This window comes from Chiroxiphia lanceolata, chromosome 9 (assembly GCF_009829145.1).
Source record: "Chiroxiphia lanceolata isolate bChiLan1 chromosome 9, bChiLan1.pri, whole genome shotgun sequence".
NCBI classification, from domain to species: Eukaryota; Metazoa; Chordata; class Aves; order Passeriformes; family Pipridae; genus Chiroxiphia; species Chiroxiphia lanceolata.
The window spans coordinates 5,888,105-5,910,721 of NC_045645.1; the positions used below are offsets into that span (position 1 = coordinate 5,888,105).

The 22,617-nt window shown below is 41.1% G+C and overlaps 1 protein-coding gene across 1 annotated transcript; it reads right to left on the bottom strand.

Annotated features, from left to right (window-relative positions):
• Nucleotides 1–2,553: 2,553 nt before the first annotated feature.
• STIL (STIL centriolar assembly protein) lies at nucleotides 2,554–22,599 on the bottom strand. Its single transcript, XM_032696407.1, has 16 exons — nucleotides 22,388–22,599; nucleotides 21,238–21,345; nucleotides 19,742–19,857; nucleotides 19,447–19,634; nucleotides 18,271–18,518; nucleotides 17,346–17,429; nucleotides 17,137–17,223; nucleotides 15,357–15,504; nucleotides 14,117–14,226; nucleotides 13,184–13,298; nucleotides 11,316–12,368; nucleotides 9,851–10,016; nucleotides 8,857–9,082; nucleotides 6,775–6,967; nucleotides 5,897–6,150; nucleotides 2,554–4,074 (listed from the first exon to the last, which is right to left on the bottom strand). Exons 2-16 carry the CDS (start codon nucleotides 21,327–21,329, stop codon nucleotides 3,258–3,260), a joined length of 3,897 nt encoding a protein of 1,298 aa, XP_032552298.1. The 5' UTR covers nucleotides 21,330–21,345; nucleotides 22,388–22,599; the 3' UTR covers nucleotides 2,554–3,257.
• Between the last annotated feature and the right edge of the window lie 18 nt (nucleotides 22,600–22,617).

Below are 22,617 nucleotides of genomic sequence, written 5' to 3' on the forward strand. Positions count from 1 at the left end.
CTCCCGCGGCACGGGGTGGGAAGGAGGGGGCCCTGGCTGAGCGCCTCCCGGAATGCCCCCCGGTCCCTGCTGCGGGGTTTGGGCGAGGCGGCGGCCCCCGGCCGTGAGCGGAGCGCGGGGCTCGGGGGAGAAGCGGCGGTGCGGACCGGCCGCACCTGCCCGTGCGTGGCGGGGGCGGCGGCGAGGCTGGGGTGCGGGGGTCGCTATTGTCTCCCCGCCACCTGCACACCCTCCCGCAGGGGGGAAATACCGGAGCTGTTATTCTTCCTTTCACTCCTTCCCCTCAGCCTCCCCCGCTCTGGACGCGGCCGTGGGAGAGGTTTCCCCAAGCTCCCCCCGCGGCACGGCCGGGGCCGGGGCCGTGTCCCGGCCGGCAGGAGCCCGCACGATGCCGGCAGCGTGAGTGGGGCGGCGGGGCAGGGCCGGTCACGACGCGCCGGAGAGCCCGCCGTGCCTCCCGCCAGGAAACACGACCATTTTCAAGCCGGCTCCTCTCACCAACAGGAAGCGTTAAAGATAGAACAGCCGGGGCTGGGCGGGGGAGATTAGGAAGCCGAGCATCTTCTGAGTACCGAGGGCCGCTGCGGGGCCATTCCCAGCCGCGCCGGTCCCCGTGGCCGAGCTCAACCCACCTCCGCCCGCACGGCAGTCCCACCCCGAGCCCGAGGGGACCCATGTGTGGCACCTCTCCCTGTCCCTGCCCTGCCTCGGGTGGGCTTCCCGGCCCCTCACCAGGCTTTCATTAGAGAAGAGGCAGCAAGTCCTGCAAACAGAGTGGGGAGAACCGAAAAGATACAGAGTAAAGCAGTCAGTGATGCTCCGAGGAGGACCAGCGCCTTTTAATCAAGCACTATAAAAATCTTTTATTATAATTAAAGATAGCTAGAAATCACAGAAGAAAAATAAAAAAAACACCCCAAACCCAAAACAATAAAATCTTAAACCGTGCTGCCCCACCCCCATGTCATTCCCTTGTGAGCCAGTGCTTGAATTTGGGCCCCATTGCCCACTTAACAAAGCCAGACCTGGATTGCCATGTGTTTTTTACTTCGAACTGCAGTAGATGCTTCAGGAAAAAAAAAAAAAAAAAAAGAAACACCCAGACATCTTGAAATTACTCAGCACCACACTATGAAAGGAAAATGCCGCTTTAGGGAAGGGTGGTTTTTTGTTGCTTTGGTCAAGTAAATTAATGTTTCGCTTGCTCAGAGGTTGCTGTCCAAGATTATATGATTTGTGTAACTTAATATAACACCACACCCTTGTCCTGAGCTGTGTGGAAGTAGTTTGGCTTTTGTTTTCAAATTGTTTCTAGCCCTCGAGCATTTGAAGAAAATCTTTAAAATATTAACCAATACAACTGTCATCTTCCTGTGTTTCCAGACATTTTACAATAGGAAACAAAGAACAAAACCCTGCAACAATAGCTCAGAGGTATGAATTGCCTCATTCATCTCACTGGAATGTTCAAAAACATTAACTGTTTTTTGACTGATTCAGCAGAAAATGTGCTGGCAGATAATAAGCTTATGCCTGATCCAGGGAAGATTCAGGGACTGAGAAAGGTTTTATTTTTTAGCACAGCAAAAGTAGCACCTTTCCTGAAAGGAAGCAAATATTCTTGTTGATGGAAGAGGCTGCGTGAGAGGAGAAATTCTGACATGGTTTAAAGGGAGCTGCTGCCTTCCTCTCTCTGTACTGGCTTTGAGATGGCACATGGCTTATCTCACCCCAATTCTGTAATAAATTAATTAGCAATTAGTGCCCAGTCAAACATACCACGAACTAACACTGCGGTCCTTTGGATTTGACTGGGAAAGGCCCAGGATTGTAGAGGAGGTTGTTTTAACCGTTAGTTGAACACTCAGAGCAGGAAAGCCAAGGTCAGCACCGCAGGCTGAACTGCTGCTGAGACAATGCCATCACTAAAACAAAGTTTGTTCCAGCGCCTGTTAGAGCACGTTGCTACAGGCAGGGAGAAAACACATGGCTCGACCGCCATCCTGAACTGTCCTCCCATCAGGAATGGTGGGAATGGGAGTGAATCACCACTTCCAGCACCGGTGTTTCATTCCCAGGACCAGGAGGTCAGCAGAGGGCTGTGTTACACCACAGCCATGCATCCTAAGCCACGTCCTCAGAGGCACTGGCCAAAGGTGGGCAGAGCTGTCACAGCCAGCACTGGGCACCTGCCGGGGCTCCAGCACCAGGGACAACACATCCTGACCACACCTGAAAACTGAACAAGAGTCAGAGTCTTAACAGAAATGGACCTGTTAAACAATACATAATATTCCACAAGGTAAAGAAGCTGGTTATCAGCAGAAGGTTATGGAAAAGAGCTGTTTCATTAATAGACAGACAGTAGTGCTTGATGACAGAACATTTGTATATTAACTCAGAACAAAGTAAATCTAATATTTTTGCTTACCTCACCACCCAGTATCACAATTCTTGAGTTCAGGAGTAGGTGAACCAGTGAACTTCCAGTTAACCATTCTAACAGTGACTGGGAAGCTGCATGTGTCTTAAATAAAGGCACCATCAGACAACTGAAGACTAATTTTTTTTTTTAATGAAACCTTTGACATTTATAAGCAGTATGTAATCTTAAATAAATAGAAAACATGGAGGGGAGAGAAAAAATTCACAAATTTAAAAAGTGCTAGTTTCCCCCAATTTCCTTCAAAGATTTCATGATACAGAAAGTTACATGTGCCATTTTGACTAAATTCAAGATAATTTTATGCAAAGTAAAGCCACAGTTATACTTCCCTCCCCCCCCCCCCCCCCGACACAACCCCCACACAGTAATCCAACCATTTCAGCAAATTTCTAGAAATTAGTGCTTTAGCTCTGCCCTGCTCTGCCATACACGGTATCAGTGGCTCACAGTTGGCACAAACATGTAAAAATCAGTGTTTTTAAAAAGTCAACAGGAAAACATTTAAGTAATCACTGTTAAAATTATATTAAGAGTATATCTTGGGCTCAGGTTGATTCAACTTTCATATGCTTTAAAAATCACACCTAACTGTAAACAAAAGTGCACATGTGTCAGTGCTGACCTGCACTGCCTCAGCCAGGCACTTAGAGGTGGCTGTCCCTGACCTGGGCTGAAAACTCAGCTCTGCAGAGTTTTACACTGCTGCAGCAGGGGAACCTCTTCAAAGACAGCTTAACCCGTGGTTTCCTATCATCTTTTACAGAGGTCCCTCTGATTTGTAACAGTGGCTGCCAGCCATCTCAGGGGACGTTCAGAACAACTTTGGCAACTGCCTGAGTTGTTTCACATCAAGAATGGTGCCAACAGAATTTAAGCTGTTTGACTGGTTTAACGTTTCAAGGGTTGGAGTACGTAGATTTCCAGGGAACACCTGAGTATCTCCGTCTTTCCTACCAGGTTGTTCAGTGAATTCAATCCTCCCAGGTAACAATTTGGTTTTTGACTTTAAATCCTTTAAGAACTGAACTGAGTTTTCATCTGCTTGATCTGCTCTGGGAGGAAAAATTTCATTTGCAATATTTCTTAATACAGGGTTGCTTAATTCCGGTGGAGAAGTCAACTCTCTGCTGTGACCTTTTAGGTGAATGGGAAGTCTTCCATCAATTCTTTTGGATAATTCAGTCCAGTGGTTGAAGCTGTCCAACACAGCAGCACAGTTTTTGCCTGGCATGCTTTCTCTTTTGACAGTGCCAGAATTGCCATCTTGAACCTGCAGTTCCTCTTCGTCTTCACTGCTGTCACTGCCCTGTATCAGCCCATATCGCTTCATGTACTTCTTGGTTGCAAAGGACATATTGTTTGGTGAAATTAAGCTAAGACCTACCATGCTCTTGTCTGTATTTGAATGCAAGATGTCTTGGAAAGAGAAATCTGCAGGAGGATTTTGGCCCGAGCGACTGAGAGACAGTCGAGATAACTGGTTTTCACTGAGATACTTGAGTGCTATAGCGTTTGCTTCCATGCTCAGATCAACAACATTAGGAGTTAAGCCACACATGCTGACATTGGCAAATGACATATAATTTAATCCAGGCACCACTGCTTCGGGATTTATGCACGCCAAGATGCTGAAATAAAGCATCGAAAAGTTAGTTTAGCATTACAGGAAAACTATGAGGTTCACAATATAATCATTTTGCTCACTGTAATGATCTGTCCTTCCTCCTGAGCACCACAGCTCCATCAGGCTGCTCAGCACCCAGACTGTGCATTCTGTGTGTACTGAGAAGCAGCTACTCAACCCCACAGTATCCAAACACTGTTAGAGAATGGATGATATTCGCTTCTGATTCAATACAAAGTGCCCTCATATGAAGAACTCACCTCTAGCGGGTTTCAGAACTGGTTTTGGTTTTTCCTCAACAGTGAGGTGACATTATGTCTCTGATCCTCAGACTTTAGATTTTACCATCCAACCCAAATTTTATAACTAGATAGAAGATACAAGCCCAGTGACAGAGCCAAGAACAACTCTTTCCCATTGTGTGCCAATTCCAGAATTTTTACAGAAACTCTGACATAGTGTCTCTTTCCAGAAGCCTGCAAGGTTCTAGTTTTTGAAGGCATCCTTCAGTAAGGAAATGTTCATTCAGTCTGTTGCTTGGTACACCAATTTCTTGCATACATTATGTGTTAAAGACTGAAAGGACAAACTCTGGTACACCAGCAGTGGTTACAAAGGAGTGCATTTAGTACATGTGCCATATTCTAGTTCTCAAACCCAAACCCCTCACGTCAATAGTTAAGAGGTTTCCTATTTAACTGAGCACCAGTTCTGAAGTTTGCTTAGTGAGAATAAACTGGCTCAGAACAACCACCACTCATTACGCTGTGGAGTTGCACTGTTGTTTCTTTCTCTTCTGAGCTGTAGACCTTTTCTCGGAATTGTTTATCAGTCATGAAAGTGGCAGAAGGAAGAACTCCACCCCACTCCCCAAGTTTGAAGACAAAAAAACCCCAAGAGCTCCAGTTCTATCCTATGGTTCACTCATTAGCACATTATTGACATTAAAGGAACACTGAGAGACTCTCCCAGCTGGGAGGGTAGCCCAGAAATTCCAGAAAAACACCGAATAAAATTCAAACAAAAAGGAGAGAAAAGAGTTAGAAACTGTATGACTGGAAACAGCTTTTGACATGTGGTTGAAGAGATGATTAATTAGGAGGTGGCTAGATTTTTTGTTTACATAACAGCTACATACAGGGATCAACAAGACAATAAGTATGAAAGTGAAGCTGTACCAGGCAATCAGCCTATGCCCAAGCAGCTACAGAAGTAAATTCCTGTGCTAAAACCCCTTCTTCAGAAGTTACTTCCGCTTCTTCCTCTGTTTCAACAAGGCTGTTTCCCTCCCCAGCCTCTGCAGTCTCTCCATTCAAGGCAAAGCACTGACAGTAACAAGCAATTAGGACAGAATCAGTTTTGATTAGATACCAAAGCCATGATAACAATTTCATGTACACTGGTGAAGTGCAAGACAAAGGTTAAGAAGCAACGAGAAAATACACAGCTCTTTAACATTGTCTTCCAAATCCAGTGTTTCTCTGGAATACTTTGACATAGCTCAAAGGATTGAAATTACTCAAGCAGCCTCATTATTTAGGAAATTGCATGCTACTGCATGTACAATACTTCAAGGATCATCAGATGCTCTAGCAGCTAGAACTACTTGTGTTATATTTAAATAATCTGACTTACTAGCAGAGCTCTTAAACCTATCTGAAATGCCCATAGCATGAGCCAGTGTTTCATCTTTGCAGGAAATGTAGATCAAGTTGCAACCAAATCCCCAGTGGCAAGGAACACAGTCTCTTCTCTTTACCCATTGAGCCAATCTTCATTTTCAGTTGGATCTACAAATTACTATTCAAAAACCACCAGTATTTTACCTGGCACTCTCCACTTTGTGTGTATTTTTCTTCATATTGTCAGGCGAGTCCAGTGTCACTCCAAGACTCTTCAGCTGTTTGAGTGTAGCACTAATGACACTCCCTTTATCCACCACTCTTGGGTCAGTCTCTGAAGCCACTTCTGTTGTACCATCAATATCCTGACACTTAGGACTATCATCATTAATGAATACAGATTTTACAGGCAAGTGATCTTGTTCTTCTGAGGACTTTAAGAGGTGGTTTACTTGGCCCTACAGAAAAAGGGAGCGGGGAAGAGAGCACATGACAAAAAATATGACATGCAGGACTTGTGAAAAACCTAAATCCTGGTTTATTCTTATGCAACTTCAAATACAACTTGATGGGTTAATAGCTTATTCTGACAAAGAAGGCAAATTCAGATTCAGTTCAGATGCAATCACTTAGAGCAGTCTAGTCAAACACTGGAACATCTTATATTTCAAGCTTTCTGTAAGAGTCTGTTCTGAATTTAAGCACATCATATACTGATATTAGTCAAGATTAAAGTATCTGTCCTTTAAGAGACTTGAAGGTAAAATGCTATGTTATTTTAAAGGCCACTAATTTGGGAAGTTACCAGCTGATATCTTTGATGTAAGGAATTACTGTTTATTAGACAGTAGACAGCACTCCTTGTATGCATGAAAGAGTGAAGTACAAAATAACCACTTAAACCTTTAGAGAAAAAAAAAAAAAAAAAGAAGAACCACAAACTTGGAACTTTCAGTAGAGCACAACATGTGAACTTGAAAACCACATGCAGTTTTCACTGATGCCAATACCACATCATAACTTCAGCAGTGGCTGTTTTGACTGTTGCACTCAGTGCAGAATATAAAATGTGCATGAATTACCAACAAGTCCTGGTAAAGCCTCTGATCCCCTGAGGGATGCCGAGGCAGCAGCGAGACGGGTGGCTCCGAGTTCGGCTCACTTGTTACCACCACCTGGTTGCTGGCTCCCTCTGATGGTTCCTTCTGTAAAGACACGCTGACACCTTCTTCCATGGATGAGCGGCGAACAAGTGCTTGGGAGACGTTTCCATTTCTGGAAGAGAACACCAACAGAGCTAGATGCTCCTTTGCAACAGAAAAAGCATAATTATCACTGCATCTACCTTATCATTTCACGAACAGAGGAGGATTAAAATCGAGTACTGGAAACAGATCCTTCTGGTTTGTCTGCTGCTTGAGGCTTTGCTCCTTTCTGCAGTCACTTTCTTTCAAAAGTCATTTGAGGACTGAGGAAACAGCGTAACACTACAAGAGTTTTTCAAAAGATGATTTAAAAGTGGCAATGGCTTCTCTGGACTAGTCAAAACTCAGTGACGCTCTATGACAACCTTAAGGCAGATGAAAGGAAGGTTATTAACAATTTGAGTTCTTCTTATGTTTAAGCATTTGTATGTAAACTTGAAAGCCTTCAGGAACAAATATGTTAGATGTGCTTTGAAACATTTATTGAAAAATATGGTTTTACCAAGGTGAATAACTGACCTGTGGTAGTTTAAAAACTCCCCAGACACGGTACACACACGCACGCTCAGTATCACGAACTAAGAACAAACACCCAGCTGAAATATTTCCCAAAATCAGATGTGAAAGAGGAGCAATAAAGGGTAAAACGGGTAAATACTCTAGAATGAGTTACAACACGATGCTCTCCATTCCCCTCAGCCAGCTGGTGTGTGCATTGCATAAACCTTTTGAGACCAGACATATCAACACTACCATCATCCTGAGGAGATCCTTAAGCGACCCTCCTCCCCCTTCCTGTTCCTCCTGAGGAGACAAGTGTAAGATAAGGGAATTTCAGAACTCAACTGATCAATTGCCTGTGTTGAAAGAGATAAGATTTAAACCACGTGATAGACCAGATAGTCAATGTAGGTTATCAGCTACTGTTACACTAGCAATTATTCATCATTTCCAAAAAATGTTCCCCTCCTCCTCAAAGAAATCTGGGTGGTGCTCTACATTCTTACTAGGATACTTATACTATTCTGCAGGTTTATGAATCCAAGTTGAAGAGAACCTTAAATGGCATCATCCTAAAATGGCATCATCCTAAAATACAATGTTCAGAAGACTGATTTGAATCCATCATATTTGCGGTAGCAGTATACGTTTGCAGAGAGTATTTTAATCAAGGACTATGAATGTTTAAGTTATAGTTTAATTACCAACATCTTTCTCAATATGATTATTTTAGAAACCTAATTTAACTGGAAGGGTATTCTCCCTCTTTTGGCTTTTTACACTTAGAGAATATTATATCACTAAAAGTGCTAAATTGCTGAGTTATTCCCCATAGAATGTATGTAGAAATAGCATCCATTTAAAAAATTAAAGTTATTTTATAACTTCCAAAATCAGTTTGGGATTAGTCGTTGCACTATAAAGAATCTGAGCTTAAAAATCATTAAACTAACAGCAGTGAAGTCAGTACCTGCATTCACTACACACAAAGTAACGAGGTATAAAATCCAGAAAAATTCAGGGAACAGTTACATAATCATAAACTCTTCATCCCCAGACCCTCAGAACTGGAAGAGTTCTGAATGCTGACAGGGAAAAGCCACTGTAAGAAAACAACTGCCTATAGCAGCATCCCCTTTTCCAGTCAGGATTTAAGGTAAGAAAAGGAATGCTGCCAGCACTGTACATGCTTTTACAAGTTAAAGGCTTTTACCATCAGCTCCTGCTGATAGGTAGGCAAGCTAAACCTGCATGACTGATAAATGCAGACTCTAAAAGGCAACTGTGTTTTGGTGAGCTGCACAATTCGATGCACAATTAAAAAAGAAAGAAGGAAAGAACACAGCTAAAGTCAGGTGACTATCTATAATTTCCAAGGATAAAAATGTTATGAAAGTAGTAACTTATGAAAGGCAGTTCAGCCTATTATGTGAACACAAGATATTTCTGGTTACTTACTGGGGAATGTTCTGATTAGTTCCTTCTTCCACAAGATGAGTACTCTCTACGAAGCTGGGAATGTCAACCACTCTTAAAGAAGAAGCAATACTTGTATTACTTGCATCTTGTTCAGCACTAATTGAAATGCTTATGTCTTCCTTGGAAATCTCTTCATCCTCTTTTCTCCCTTGGGGTATGGAATCATCTTGTTTCTCTGAGGCTGTATTCCAAAATAAACTAGCACCTAGGGCAAAAATTAAAGATTTACCCATTTAAGGAAGTCATTACTTTCTTCTGAGATGCTTTGGCTTTGTAAAGCCAGAGGACTAATTTTCTCCAATTCATGTTTTTTTTTTTTTTTTTTGCCATTTAAAAAGCGATTTAGGGTTTAAATCAGCTAAGAGTTGCCAAAACGTCATTCAAGTCCTAGTTTCTTCCAAAGCATACTTGACAAAAAGGAATTGTCATATTAAATCATTTTAATGCACTGACCTTGAGCCTGTTTGAAAGTTTCCTCCAGACTAACCACAATATTTCCACGGATTTAACAGGAATCAATACATTAATATGTAACTTTACAGATACAGCTGCATAACTTGCCTAAATTAAAGCAAATACAGTCTCCTCTTCATGCATGATTTACAAACAACATCAATAATATATGTATTAGAACCCTATATGGCACAGATACTTTTCAAAACAGTGTATTAATTCAAAAAAAGATGTGGATTTTTCTTTCAATAAGGCACAGTTTTCAACAAAAGATCTTTCTAAAGCTATTGGACAAATAATTCTTTCAGTGATGGCAACCACTGCCATTACAGCCCAAAGACAAAAGTAACTCCAGCCTAAACTTGCAAATAACACCAAGAGAACTTAGCTGGCTTGTGGATCTAGGTGCACGTTTGCACAGCTTCAGCAGTTCTGCAAAACATTCCCTCCATGGCCAAATGAATCCCAGAAACATCCAGAAAAAGCGGTGCCAGTCTATTTTAAAAGAACGAAGCGTTACCTGTGCTCACAGCAACGCTCACACTTCTCCTCATGTGCGAGCGTGGTGAGGTCTGTGTTTCCATAGAAACGAGGTCCCTTTGCTTCTCAGGCTGCAGAGCATGGATTGCTGCTGCCGGCTGGGAGGAACGAGCCTGGCGAGCCTGTGCTTCCAGTAAGCGTTGGATCTGTAACGGTTATTGGAAAGTTACAATTTGCACCATTACATATAAACTACAATGGGCAAAAGTGAATTTACTAAATTGGGTCCCTCCAAGATCTGGATTCAAGTCCAGGCTGCGCTGCCAAAGAAGTTCTGATAACCTTCCAGTTCTCAGCAGTGCACACAGCATTAATCAAAACACCAATTTTGATGTTGGCAGAGCTAGCAAAGAAGAGGTTTAAGCACACTGGCAAAGCCAGCACCAAGACAGCTTGAGTAAAGCCTATTTGCACCACACTTGTTGGAAGTATTCCTTGTCCCTTTCACTCATACACAAAGCCTATTACCGACTTACCAGCCAAGCATTTATATGCCAACTGTCCCTATACCAACTTCGTGTTAATTACTAAACTAAGCACTTAAATGATAAAATTAAGGTTGCTCAGGCAATCTTCACTCTAGGATTTGCATCCATTCTGTCCACCCATTAGTTGGCAGCTCCAGTGAAAAATAACAGTACAGGCTGCATTTCTGCAATAAGGAGAGGTGTCTCTCACGCACAACCCAGGCTTTGAGAGCTTGATTTTACATACAGGAACTATACCAAAAACTTATTTCAGCTGTAATTTTCTAGTTTAAGTACTGTAAACAACTTCCCAATTTGTATCATTCATCATCAGCACCAAAATTTAAACTCTGGCTCTTCAGCCTCAAATCATACTCTGCAAAATACAGAGACAGCAATTAAATTAAGGGGCTGATATTTTGAAGAAACTTAACCTGGTAAGGTAACAGAACTCAGTGAGATTCCCAAAGCCCACTTTTCCAGCACAGCAACAAAGATCTAAAGAATCCTGCCAGTCTGCTGCAGACAACTGAAATCTTCAAAGCAAAAGCTCAGGGAGGTGCAGGCTTGCAGGTGGACAAAGCAACAGATGAGAACATTCTGTGCTTCATCTGTATGCTTACAACAATTTCAAAGCCTAAGCAGTAAGTTATTTTTTTTACACAGACAAACATGCATGTGACAAGGCATTTATATATTTTGCATTGCAGAAGAGTGCTAAAGGGAAACTTTTATGTTATGGTAATATGATAAAATAAACACAAAACTGAATTAGATGTGAGTCAAATAGTTTTCATTTAAGGGACACTAACGAGCAGAGCTCATGAGGACCCCTCTCCATCCCCAGACTGCAGCTGGTATGACAGGCTCCCTTGCTCCAACACGGATAGACAGCAGTTAATTTAATTCCTTTGGCAGTGGAACTATCAAATCATGATCACTAAGAGGCCAGAGGAGAAAGCTGCCATTTCCACAAACCTGAGCTTGAAGTAATTTGAGTTGTCTATCTTGCTCTGTAAGAACCCGGTATGCATCTGGAGATAATCCCATCATTCCATTATCTGATCCTGCTTTAGAAGCAGGCGTGTGCAGGCAGGGTGAGTGGGCTGCACAGAACTGGGGACTCGAGGGGCCCACACTTGATGGCATCCTCATTCCAGGTGATAAGCTGTTGTCCAGAGAACAGCTCCCTGCTTTCCCATGACAGCTTGGGCTTATAGGGCCGCTTGGGGCATATCCTGGATTGCAGCAAATATTTGGGCAAATGATATTTTGATGGAGCACTGCACATGGCTTCTGTTGAGCCACCTCCAGCTGGATCTCCGCTCCATGTTTGGGGTTCATTTTAGCAACTCCTTGCCACGAGTTTACCGGATTATAGTGGATGGAAGCAGGACACTGACAGCTGCATCCTGGACAGCAAGGTGGCACTTGAACTGGCACCTGCAGGTCTGGTGGGTGTCTGCAGCTCTCTGGTGAGAAAGCAGAGTTGTAGAGGACTGGCTGTGTGACAGCAGGAAGCTGCTTGGAATTGGATACTGATGTTCTCCTAACCGGAGGCTCTCCCTGTTGTGCGACACTTTCGGGATTTAACACAAGTCTCTCCAATGGCTTTCTGGGGTGGTGCACAGATGTATCTGGGGAAGGCCCACTACAAGGGGTTGAAGGAGAAGACGACCCTGAACTTTTTCTTGATTGAGGGCAAGTGTTCTTACAGTGCATCTGCTGCTGCACTAGAGTTTGCTTTCCTCTGGAAGGCATTGAAGCCGGAATTTTCTGGTTTATAGGATTTGGTAATTGCCTCAAAGAGGGATCTCCCATATTAGCAGAAAAGTTCTGCCTGTCTTCAGAGTGCTGGGTGGGGTGACATGTAGATCTCAAGCAGGACTTCTTTTTAATAGGCTGATTTGGCACTGAGGGTAGACTTTTAGCATTTGAAGTCCCCATAGGCTTAGACAATTGTCCTGATTCCACGAAACTCCCATCCAAAATAAGTGACAGTTCTGGCACTGAAGGGAAAATCCTGGTAACCTGAAAGGACAATTACACAAATTTAAGATAATTTTAAAATATTATCTGATCATTACATGCAGAATTTCCTCAAAGAAAATGTTTTAATTTAAAATCAATGTATGATGATCATCAGTTCGAATTCACTACACATTGAATACATTCCTAAAAGACTGGAGAATTCAGATACAGAAAAAGCAGCAAGTTCTCTAGGGTCATTCTTAAAGGAAAAAAAAACACTTTCATGCAGCATAACAGACATAGGTACCAAATGAATGGTCCATGTCATTTCAAAGTATGTATATTCCCCTTCTAGAAAGGGACTACACGTTCCCTCTTACTATTTTTAGACCCAGAAGATTGGTACAACAGAACTTATTTAATAATCCACAACTGTTGCATCCTTCTAGACCGTACAAGGGCTGCTATTTATTGTATTTGTGTACACTTCAGTAAAAAAAGGACAGCAGATCTTTATTTACTTATTTACCCAAAACTACATGAGTTTGCTGTCTCTGTCGTTGCTTCTGACACCGCAGCTCTTCCAATGAACAGCAGCAAGATTCCTAAAGTAGAAACTACTATCTCTGTTTCCAAATCCTAGCATATACAGGAATTAAAGTGTCTAGAATACTGGAAAAAAGGCAGGTTAACTTGAGCAGGAGTTAGGACTCTCAGTTCTTTTCTTCAATTTTGTTTTCCCCTTCTAGCACTTTGAGACAGAGGCTTTACACTCTCTGGTCCCCTTACAATGAGTTCTGCTGCTCCAGCTGTCACATCTGAGATGCCCAGATGTGGGCTCTCAAACCACGACACCAGAGCAATTATTTACTTACCTGTTGACTCACTGGGTGAGGACTTGGAATTGGTCTGGGAGATAAATCCTCATCTTCTACACCAGAGTCGTGATCGCTTGCTGACAGTTTGCTGGGTGAAGAGCCCTGGAGAGGACTAAAACCAAAATAAATCAAAGTAAAAACGTTTGGTTGTGAGATTTGGCAGCAGTAACATGAAATTTCATGTTTTTCACTGTGCCATCTGCAGTGCAATATCAGCATCATTTTTCCAAGAAGCAGTTGCTATCCATCTTCTCCCTGGTTAGACAGGGAGTTCACACAGCAAATAGTTTTAAGATCAAACAGTGAAAGTACAAATGCTGCTTCTGGGCAAAGAGATACGAACCCTCCCTCCCCACAGCCTCACATATACACATCTTTTAAGTGACATTCTAACAGCAAAGCACTGATTTATACTAAAGATAGAAAGTGCTACAGTAAAGATGTAACATTGTTTGAAGGAAAATAAAGGCCACCTCAGTTACAGATAAAAATTTGATGGATAAGCCAGGTTATTAAAACTGCTAAATTTCAACCTATCCAGGTCTTAGAGCTGTGAGAAGAGGGAAGAAAAAAAGGAATTTTTACCAACTTAAGTAGATTTCAATTAGAGATTTGCTTCAAAGGACAGATCTCAAAAGCTTAATACAGTGAACTAAGCTTCATCAGTAAGGAAGCCTTTTCAGAAACATTCACTGTATTACAACCACCAGTACCAAGAGTAGAACTCTGAATAGTTTCTCTTGGAATACAAGTCAACTCAACCATCTCACTTGAAAGAATATTAACTCTAGGAATAACAAAAGCACATACACAGATTTTAATGCAACAATATGTATACATAGCTAAACTGACACATGGCACAGAAGAGGTCAGAAACCTCATCAAATAAACATTTAATTTTTGCATATAAATGATGTCTGAAAGATTTACCTTCTGATTGGAAGTTTCTTGCAAACTCTGCTGAAGAACTCAGTTTCTGCATTTTGGTTTTCTGCACTCAACTCAAATTGGATAGGGGTCTTGTCTGAGGGTTCAACATTCTGGAAAAAAGTGTTCCATATTTGTGAAGCATGAAACATTCAGACTTTCAATCACTGAGGTACCACTCCCAAAAGAAACAGTTTTAAGGACGTTTAAAGGATTATTTTCTGCTTATCCTCTACTTTCAAATTTTTTACCACTACAAGGAGGGAGGCAACTTCCCTTCCTGTTTAACACTGTTCCCTTGCTACTCTGTGAAGTGGTTGGGCTAATTATAGCCACGAGCAGATGCTTCCTTGCTGTAACTGCTCAGACACTCCTCCACAAGCCTTCACAACTAGAGGAAACAGCAAATGTTCCTATACTGCTTCACACACCACAGCTGGGCAAGTCCTGGAGGCAACAGAAGTGAATCTCTATTGGGAGGATGGTCATCTTCAGAAAGCTAAGCTGCACTTAGGCCAAAGGTGGAAAGCAGCCCTGAACAGGGAAATTTAATTGGAAGAACAGAGTAAACACAGCACAGGACACACACTACAGTTGCTGCTTCTTTGTCAGAGTACAGCAGCACTTATTAGGCAGATTAACAATTCAACTTCAGATTGTGAACAAGTCTAGGAAAACATGCAAGGGAATGATATTTCCTAGAATTTCCTCAAACCTTACTAGTTATGTCCCAGAGGCTGTATCACAAAATTCTTTCAAAGAGTTACTTTGCAAAAAGATAAAATTGTTCGTACTCGATTACTGTAGTGCAACAAGAGACCTGCTGATTAGTGACCACTGAATTCCTTTTTGCATTCAACTTCAAGCAAAGCACAGTTCTCAGCTTTGCTCTCTAGAAAGCATCACCCACAGCAGTTGTTAGATGTGGCCAGTGCACACACAGCACACCAGATTAACAAATGCTATAGGAAGTCTGAATCTCTGCTCATAAAGCCAAAGTCACTGGCAGGGGAGCACAACACAGCACATTGCAAAGACAGATCCTCAAGGCTGTTAGAAAAGTGAGCAGTGCTGGCTTTGGAAGTCATGTCCCAGTTTGAGGGACAAACTGAATTTACACTAATCACTGGGAAAAGGTAGCTTTATGGAGCTACATCATTTTCAAGCACTGCAGTTCCACTCAGGTCACATTATAAGTCAATTTTTGAAGTACCATGATGCAGTAGGAAACCAAGCCACTTACTTTGAAGAGCTGTACTGTCTCGTGGCAAGTCAAGATCTGAAACCCCAGTTCAGCCTGTCCACTGCAAGGAACACACTCATAAAACTCTGGTTCCTTGTGTGTCAATGAATAAAGCACAGTAAGAAACCTCCCAGATTCCGAAAACACCCTAAAAGAGAAGAAAAACACATCTCTAAAAAACTTAAACATGAAGAAGGCCCTTAGATTCTCAACACAGGGAGCAAATTTTCACACAGTTTAGCAAACTGGTGAATCACAGCACTTTGAATGGTACTGAGCTATAGATGAAGCAGGTGGATTTATGATTGAAACCACATACAGGAATCAAGGAAAAGTAGAGAAATTCATCTCCTTTGTAGTTCAAACCTGTATGATCACTTAGGACTTTAAATGACTTCCTGGAAGACTTCAAGAATAGCATAGAAGAAAACATCTGTAAAAATGATACTGTGTTTAATTTTCTTTTTAGAATCTAATTGAAGATGTATTATAGAGACACTTAGTGGTTGAGTTATCCCTAACCTTCAAAAAAATTCTCATTAGCAAAGAAATTGAAAGAAAAAATTATATTGAAGGCTTTTTTTCTACAAGCTGAGAACAAGGAGTAACAAATCAGCATTTAATACAAAAGTCCAAGGATAATGACAGTAATGTGTTTCCAGGAAAAGGTAGCACTACTTTCTTTTTATAGCACTTGTAAAATGTTTATTTGTGGAATTTTTTTTTGTTTGCTTTTTCTTTAAATAATATATTTCTTTAAAGCAGTAGAAACAGGATGCTTGGAAAATGCATTCACATACAATTTCAAAATTATGCTTACAACTTAAAGAGTTAAAAATGTTTGAGGCAGATCAACCAGTTAGCCTGCAGAGGTTAATTCTGTTTGCATGGTTCATCAAATCTCCCTAATCCAGTTCCATGATGAAATCAGTGAGAGATAATGAGAGTCAAGCATCTAACTTCTCTATCTAATAATCTAATTGGGCTCTTATCTGTATTTGGATGTATTTAAGTTGTTAAGGCAAGGAAGTCTATTCTGTAAGTACACACACATTTGTTCACCAAATGTGGTTTTATTTTAAAACTTAAAAACAGTTGTGGTCAAGCAGAAGAAGTGTTTATGCATAGAGCATATTTTAAAGTTTCATTTAAATGAAGTGCAGTTTTAAACTGTAAACACCTGAACTCCCTCCCAGCTTCCATGTAAATATAACTTGGCAAACATCACAAGTGAAAAGATTCAGAGAATGAGGAATGATTATCTATTAACATCATAATGAAAAAAACCCACCCCAGAATGCAAATACTATTAAAAAACCTGACTATTTAACAGGAAGGCATAATAGGGCAGTATTAGCTGCAAAGCAATATGCTTTAATATGTTGGCCAGGTACAACCAGGGAGAAAGCTTATGTCAAGGAAAATACCCATAAGAAAAGTTCAAAACCAAAACCAAAACCCCATCATTGTTTAAAGTACTATTTCCTGCTTGCAGCTTCTTATTTAAACTAAAATGCAATGACCTTCATATTAATGTTTACCCTCTTCTGTCTTTGAGATATCAGCCCAGCTTTCCAACAATTCAGTCACAGAAAATTCTTGAGGCAGAAGCCAAAACCAGAAAGAACATTTAAAACAGACAGCTCTACCTCTATACAACATATATATCACAGAATTCCCTCAGATATCTTCGAACAGAGCCCATGCTGCCATGCCTTTCTGTGCAATACATTTTCAGGCAGCCAACAGCTTCTGTGTTTTACCTATAAAAGTGACTTGCCTTTCTTGAATTGAAGAACTGAACAAATATCGCAAGCAACAGGCCCAGACTTGAGGACTACAGATATGAGTAACTCCACTCAGCCAGCTAGAAGTAAGAAAAAATATCCAGTCAGAGCCAGTTCTGTTACCAAGCTTCCACTGTGTAATCCCTCAGATACATGTCAAATCAATGTGTATTAATGTGGACAAACAGAGCACAACACTTACACTCCAACTAATGGCAGAGCATAAGCCTTGGGATCAGACTCAAGCAGCAAAAGTAATTTCCGTGTTTGGTCCATAGTAAGGTAGCTGAAAGAAAGCAAAAGTTGGGAGTTTTTTTTCAGTATTTTGGAAGGCAGTCTTTCAGAAAAAAATCCTGAAGAGGAAAAATACAAGTCTAGAAAATACTGTGAGAAAAGAAGTTGGGGAAAAAAATAAAATAATCAAAACTGCTCTTATTCCACATTTTCAGCAACTCCTCAGCTTTTCATCAAGTCCCCATGTATGAAAGAATTATCAAAGATAAAATGTACTTATTAGTAGTACTAATTCTAGTATTTTAGTGAATACTAGAATTAGTATTCACAACAAATCCAGAAGTGCAAGTCATGTTAAATTTGAAGAGTAACTTTCAGAGAGGCACTCAAAGTCTCTCTCCAAATAAAACGACATTCAGTTGCTTCAAATTATTTCCCTGATCTATCCTTAGCTCATCCTACTAAATTAGTTCCCAGTCAGAATGATGATTCCCCAATACCAGCTTAGAAGCACCATTAACAAAAGAAGCTTTGATTTGCATTCATCTGATTTTCATTCTAGGACAAGCGCTGCTGTTGTTTAAAAAGCTGGATGGTGTTTATATTTATTATGTTATCCAGAGGTGTGTCTCCCTACCCCAGTAGGAAGATCCTTCTACTGAAGCCAAGAGCAAGAATTTCTACTGAACCAGTTAATGTTTTTGCTCCACCCCATTTCCTGTTTCTTGTTCACAACTTTCAGTATTTTTCCAAGACCAGAAGTTATGTTATTTTTATGCCAGCTATTTTACTAAAAAGACAAGTACAGTTGAGGTTTCTCCTACCTACCTCCTTTAAGAAAGGCAACAAGCTGCCAGGCAACTTTGACAGCTTTAGCAATACCCTTTACTCACCCACATTTACAGGTTCCTTGAACTTGTGCAATACTCATAGGGCTGTTCAAATTTCTTGCCAGGGCTGTTGGAATAATTGGGACAGACTTCACGGGGGTGTATTCCAAGGTATTTGCCACAGTAATAGAAGCCCAGCGAAAATTAAAATGTAGATTATCCAGGTTTTCTGTGAAAACAATGTGAGCTCTAATAGTGAGCAGTTTAGAAAGATCCAGTGATTCTTTACTGCACAGACTGTTCTGCAGACCCTAGAAGTAAGGAAAAAAGAAGAGTTAAATACACTTATCTTCCTGTGATTACCATGATTCAAGATGTATTACATTAGAAACTCAAATCATTCATCATAGCTACTATTGCAACAGGTACTATACAAAAAGCCATTAATCCATGTCTCCAAAGCTCACTGCTCTACCAAATATAATGACTAATGTAGAATACACTTGAAAATTAGTGATGCATACCTTAGCATTGTTTTATGATGTATTAGAAAACTTAGGGTTATTATATTTTTATATGAGTAACAGACAACTAGAAGGTTCAAGCTGATCTGTCGAAGTTTTCTTACTTGCAATCAGGAAATTTGTAATTTAACATCCTGAGAAAATTTAGATGTGAAGCAAGCTTCATTTGTGCTATAAAATACACACTACAACAACTACAGGGAAAAATTTACAGGAATGGATGGTGGATTTAGTAGACTCTATGTCTACAGCAGAGCACAGAAGACAGGCACAGTAACTATGGCTACTAACCTACATAAGGCTTTACATGTTTCTTGTGAGTCACTTCCCTAGCAACACCTTATCAACAACTGCCTAAACACTGCAATTCATTCATGATATTTTAAAAAAAAAAAAAAAAAAAAAAAAAGCTGTTTTCTCAATATTTTGCTGGTTATGGTGGTTAAACCAGCTGAAAAACCTTGGCCAGACAAAAAGATTTTAGTCCAAGATTAAAGACTGTGAGATCCCTAAACACCTGTGATGACTAACTGATTTCAACAGTTTTCAATGCACTTTTCAATGACACTCAGGCAGCTCATTTCACATAATTAACTACAGAGTTAATTGCTTCAACCATAAGCTTGCTGTGTTGGGAATCAGGCCCTGTGCATAGCCCAGCCTCCAGCCTAGCGGACAGTTTACTGTTCAAGAGACCCAGCTAAGAGCTGCCAACCTTGAAAGCCGAGCCGATATCTTCAGCACTGTGCACTATAACATTATCTGAAGAAGGCCCCCAGGCACTGACTGTACATGGAATCAGAAAGTCTCCAGGAAGAGATGCAGTCGGAATTTTGCCCGATCCGCCAGCAACTTCCCGACCAGGATCAAAGCGGTCGACTGTCAGCGTTACGCCTTCCCCGTCTTTAAAACAAACAAATAAAGTTAAGAGTCCAAGAGCAACAACTCAGGCTACTTAACAGCTTACTCAACCAGCCAATACTGACTGTCTACCTGATGCTTAAAATTACCTTCACTTACTGCAAGGGTCCCAAGCAAAAAACAGGAAAGTAATTTCTTTTCATTCTGCTTTGCATGGCGATAGGCAAGACGTAAGGTTTTCTCCAGCAGAGATAACTTGGGGTTTCTGAGGAGAGACAATAAGCAAGTTTAAGTCACAAACCATCTTCACAAGAATATTTGGCTTGACTAGTCCAGTAAACCAACATCAGAAGGGAAACAATTTTTCTATGGAGAATAAATAGGAAAGAGAGAGAAGAGCTTTTTCTTTCTACGGAGAATAAGTAACAATGAGAGAGAAAAGCTTTTTCATCTGAAGGGCACCACTGTCACAAGAACTAGAGATGAACACAAGTGAATTATTTTAACAGTACACAGGAAAAGTTAGAAACACTAAAAGGAAAACACAGAACCTTTAAAAAGTCTCATAAGTTTAAAGAGTAGAATAGGCAAAAAAGCTTAACCAATTCTGAAGTGGTGTTAACTCATTTTAGCACTATATTTACTGTGGATGCTTAAAGCAGCAGCACACTGGGCCCAGTGACACAGGAATGCAAGTATGGAGAAAGGTTAGGCAATTATAAAATCACTATTTGGTAAAAACTGTAGTAAATTGGAATCTAGGGCAGTAAATACATCAATGTTGTTTTAGCTTGAGAGAGCTTATCTGATTTTGGCCTGAAAAGCAGTCAAAGTCGAAAATGAAGCTACTGGTTTATGTGAATATGGTGATGGTGCCTCATATCCTACCTGCTCGAGATTAAGTGAAGTGCCTCCATAAAAGCAATTTATTTTAAACTTTGTTAAAATGTTGAGGTTTTAATATTAACTCAAAGAAGACTGTGTGGCAAATTCAAGTGGAGGCCCCTTTTGTAAGGGCTACCCACCCTTACGTGCACAAATATCCACATACTTGCTCTAATAACTACAGCAAGATTTTTGTAGCACCTACAGAAAAATCACCCATATAAAGTAATAATCATTACATTTTACCCTCCATTTGCTTTTCAAGTCAGATTTGGAATATCCTGCCCTAGAAATTCCAAAGTGCTTCAGATTTGCCTCTAGACCAATTCTAAGCAAACAATAAGAACCAAAACATAGGAACTTTTAATATTTTAATCCAAATTACTGAAGCAAGTCAAATGTTTAGTTGTAAGTTTTACCTGAGACACACCATCTGCATCCCATTTGTAAAAAACCATGTTTTTCTCTGTATATATTTAGAGACAAGGTAAAACATGTTGAAGAAAGCTACAAATATGCAGTTACTTCAGAAAACTGAAAGAAACTAAGTTACTTTAGACTAAAACCCCTCCAACCCACTTGACTGTGCTACCCTATGGAAAGGGAAACTCAAATCTTTCCAATAAAAATCCCTATATGCTTATAACATAAGCCTTTGTGCCTTGTCATACAACAGCATTAAAAACCCAAAATGAGGCTTCGAATCACACAATTTATAATTTATTTTAACCTTCAGCTTCACAAAAAGGGTTACTGATACCTGTAGTAGGTAACATGTGCCCCAATGACATCACCCATGGGGGTTGGGTCCCAAAGTGCACACTTGGACAGAGGGAAACTGAAAGGGACCATCCTTTCGGGAACAAATCTGGGAAGAAGATCAGAGATAAAAAAATGGGCAAAGGCCCATCGTTATTTTATTATGTTTAAAAGAAGGAACAAAAGTGTGACACAGTAAAAACAAGAAATAGGATACGTAAGCTGTTGGTATTTTTTTTGTTTCAAGTCCAGCTCAACAAAGCAGAAAGTTTGTCTTATGAAGTTGTCAGAGTTACAAAGTCAACACAAAACTTTTATTTTCCACCTGACAGTTTCTTCGTACAGATGAAAAGTCAAAATACAAGTTTACAGATAAAGCCCAAGAAAAAGGTGCTCTGGATAGAGTTTAGGGAAGAAGAGAGTTATCAGTAATTAGAAACTCCCACAGAACACAGAAAAGCTTGATTTAGCAATTTAACATTAGTGCAGCCTCCCAAAACCATATTTTAGTCACTTTATTTAAAGCAAGCACACAATCCACTTAAGCTTTGAAGGCCTCTGAAATAAAGCTTTGGCTTAACTCAAATAATATAGTGCAAAACTTGCCATCAGACTTCAAAGAACCCTAAAGAAATTAGTATGTAACTACTTAAATTATTTACACGAGCAGATATTTTTGAGTTTTGTAAACCAACTATATCAAGTAAAGTACAGAACAACTGACAGCCCACATCACTTGGCAAATGCCTCAGCACCTTTTAACAAATAAGTGAGAAGTTTCTTTTGTAGTTATCTGAAGCGCGAAACTTTGCCAAGAAAAGGTGCTTCCTTTGCGTTTCCTCACGCTGCCAGGAAAGGACTTTATTTTTAAGGCAGTCCTTTAAGGAACTCACCCACCTCTCGTGTTTCTAGCGGCACTCAAGTGATTCCCGTTAAAAGCCAAAACCAAAACAAGTCAAATAAGCCAAAACAAAACAAACCCCAAATTTAAGCTTACAAAAGGGGAGACTCCTTTAAAGCCCCGGTTTCCACTAGCTGTCGGCACGCACGAAGCAGAACCCCTCCCTCCCATAGCTCTTTATACCCCGATGGGCACTCGCAGAGGGGCCGGGGGCGATGCGGGCCCGCCCGGCGCGGAGCGGAGCGGGTACCTCAGATCCAGGTCGGGCCGAATGGGGGGTCGGAGCAAGGCCGCAGCTCTGCCCACCGTCCTCCTCCTCCTCCTCCTGTGTCCGCTGCAGCCTGTGGGGCAGCGGAGGAGCCCTGCGGGAGGAGTGGAACCGGTGCCGCCGTTCCCCCCCTCCAGAGCCCCCGAAGAAATCCCAATCCCGCCGGTCCCGTCCGCTCCGGCGCCTTCGGCGGCCGCCGCCCGCCCCCCGCT

Coding starts and splice junctions, on each gene's coding strand:
- STIL (XM_032696407.1), bottom strand. CDS start 21,329: ATGGTCCCTTTCAGTTTCCCTCTGTCCAAGTGTGCACTTTGGGACCCA. Junction 19,635..19,741: donor GACCCTTGCAGTAAGTGAAG/GTAATTTTAAGC, acceptor TTTGTTTTAAAG/ACGGGGAAGGCGTAACGCTG. Junction 6,151..6,774: donor GGCTTTACCAGGACTTGTTG/GTAATTCATGCA, acceptor CTTTTTCTGTAG/GGCCAAGTAAACCACCTCTT.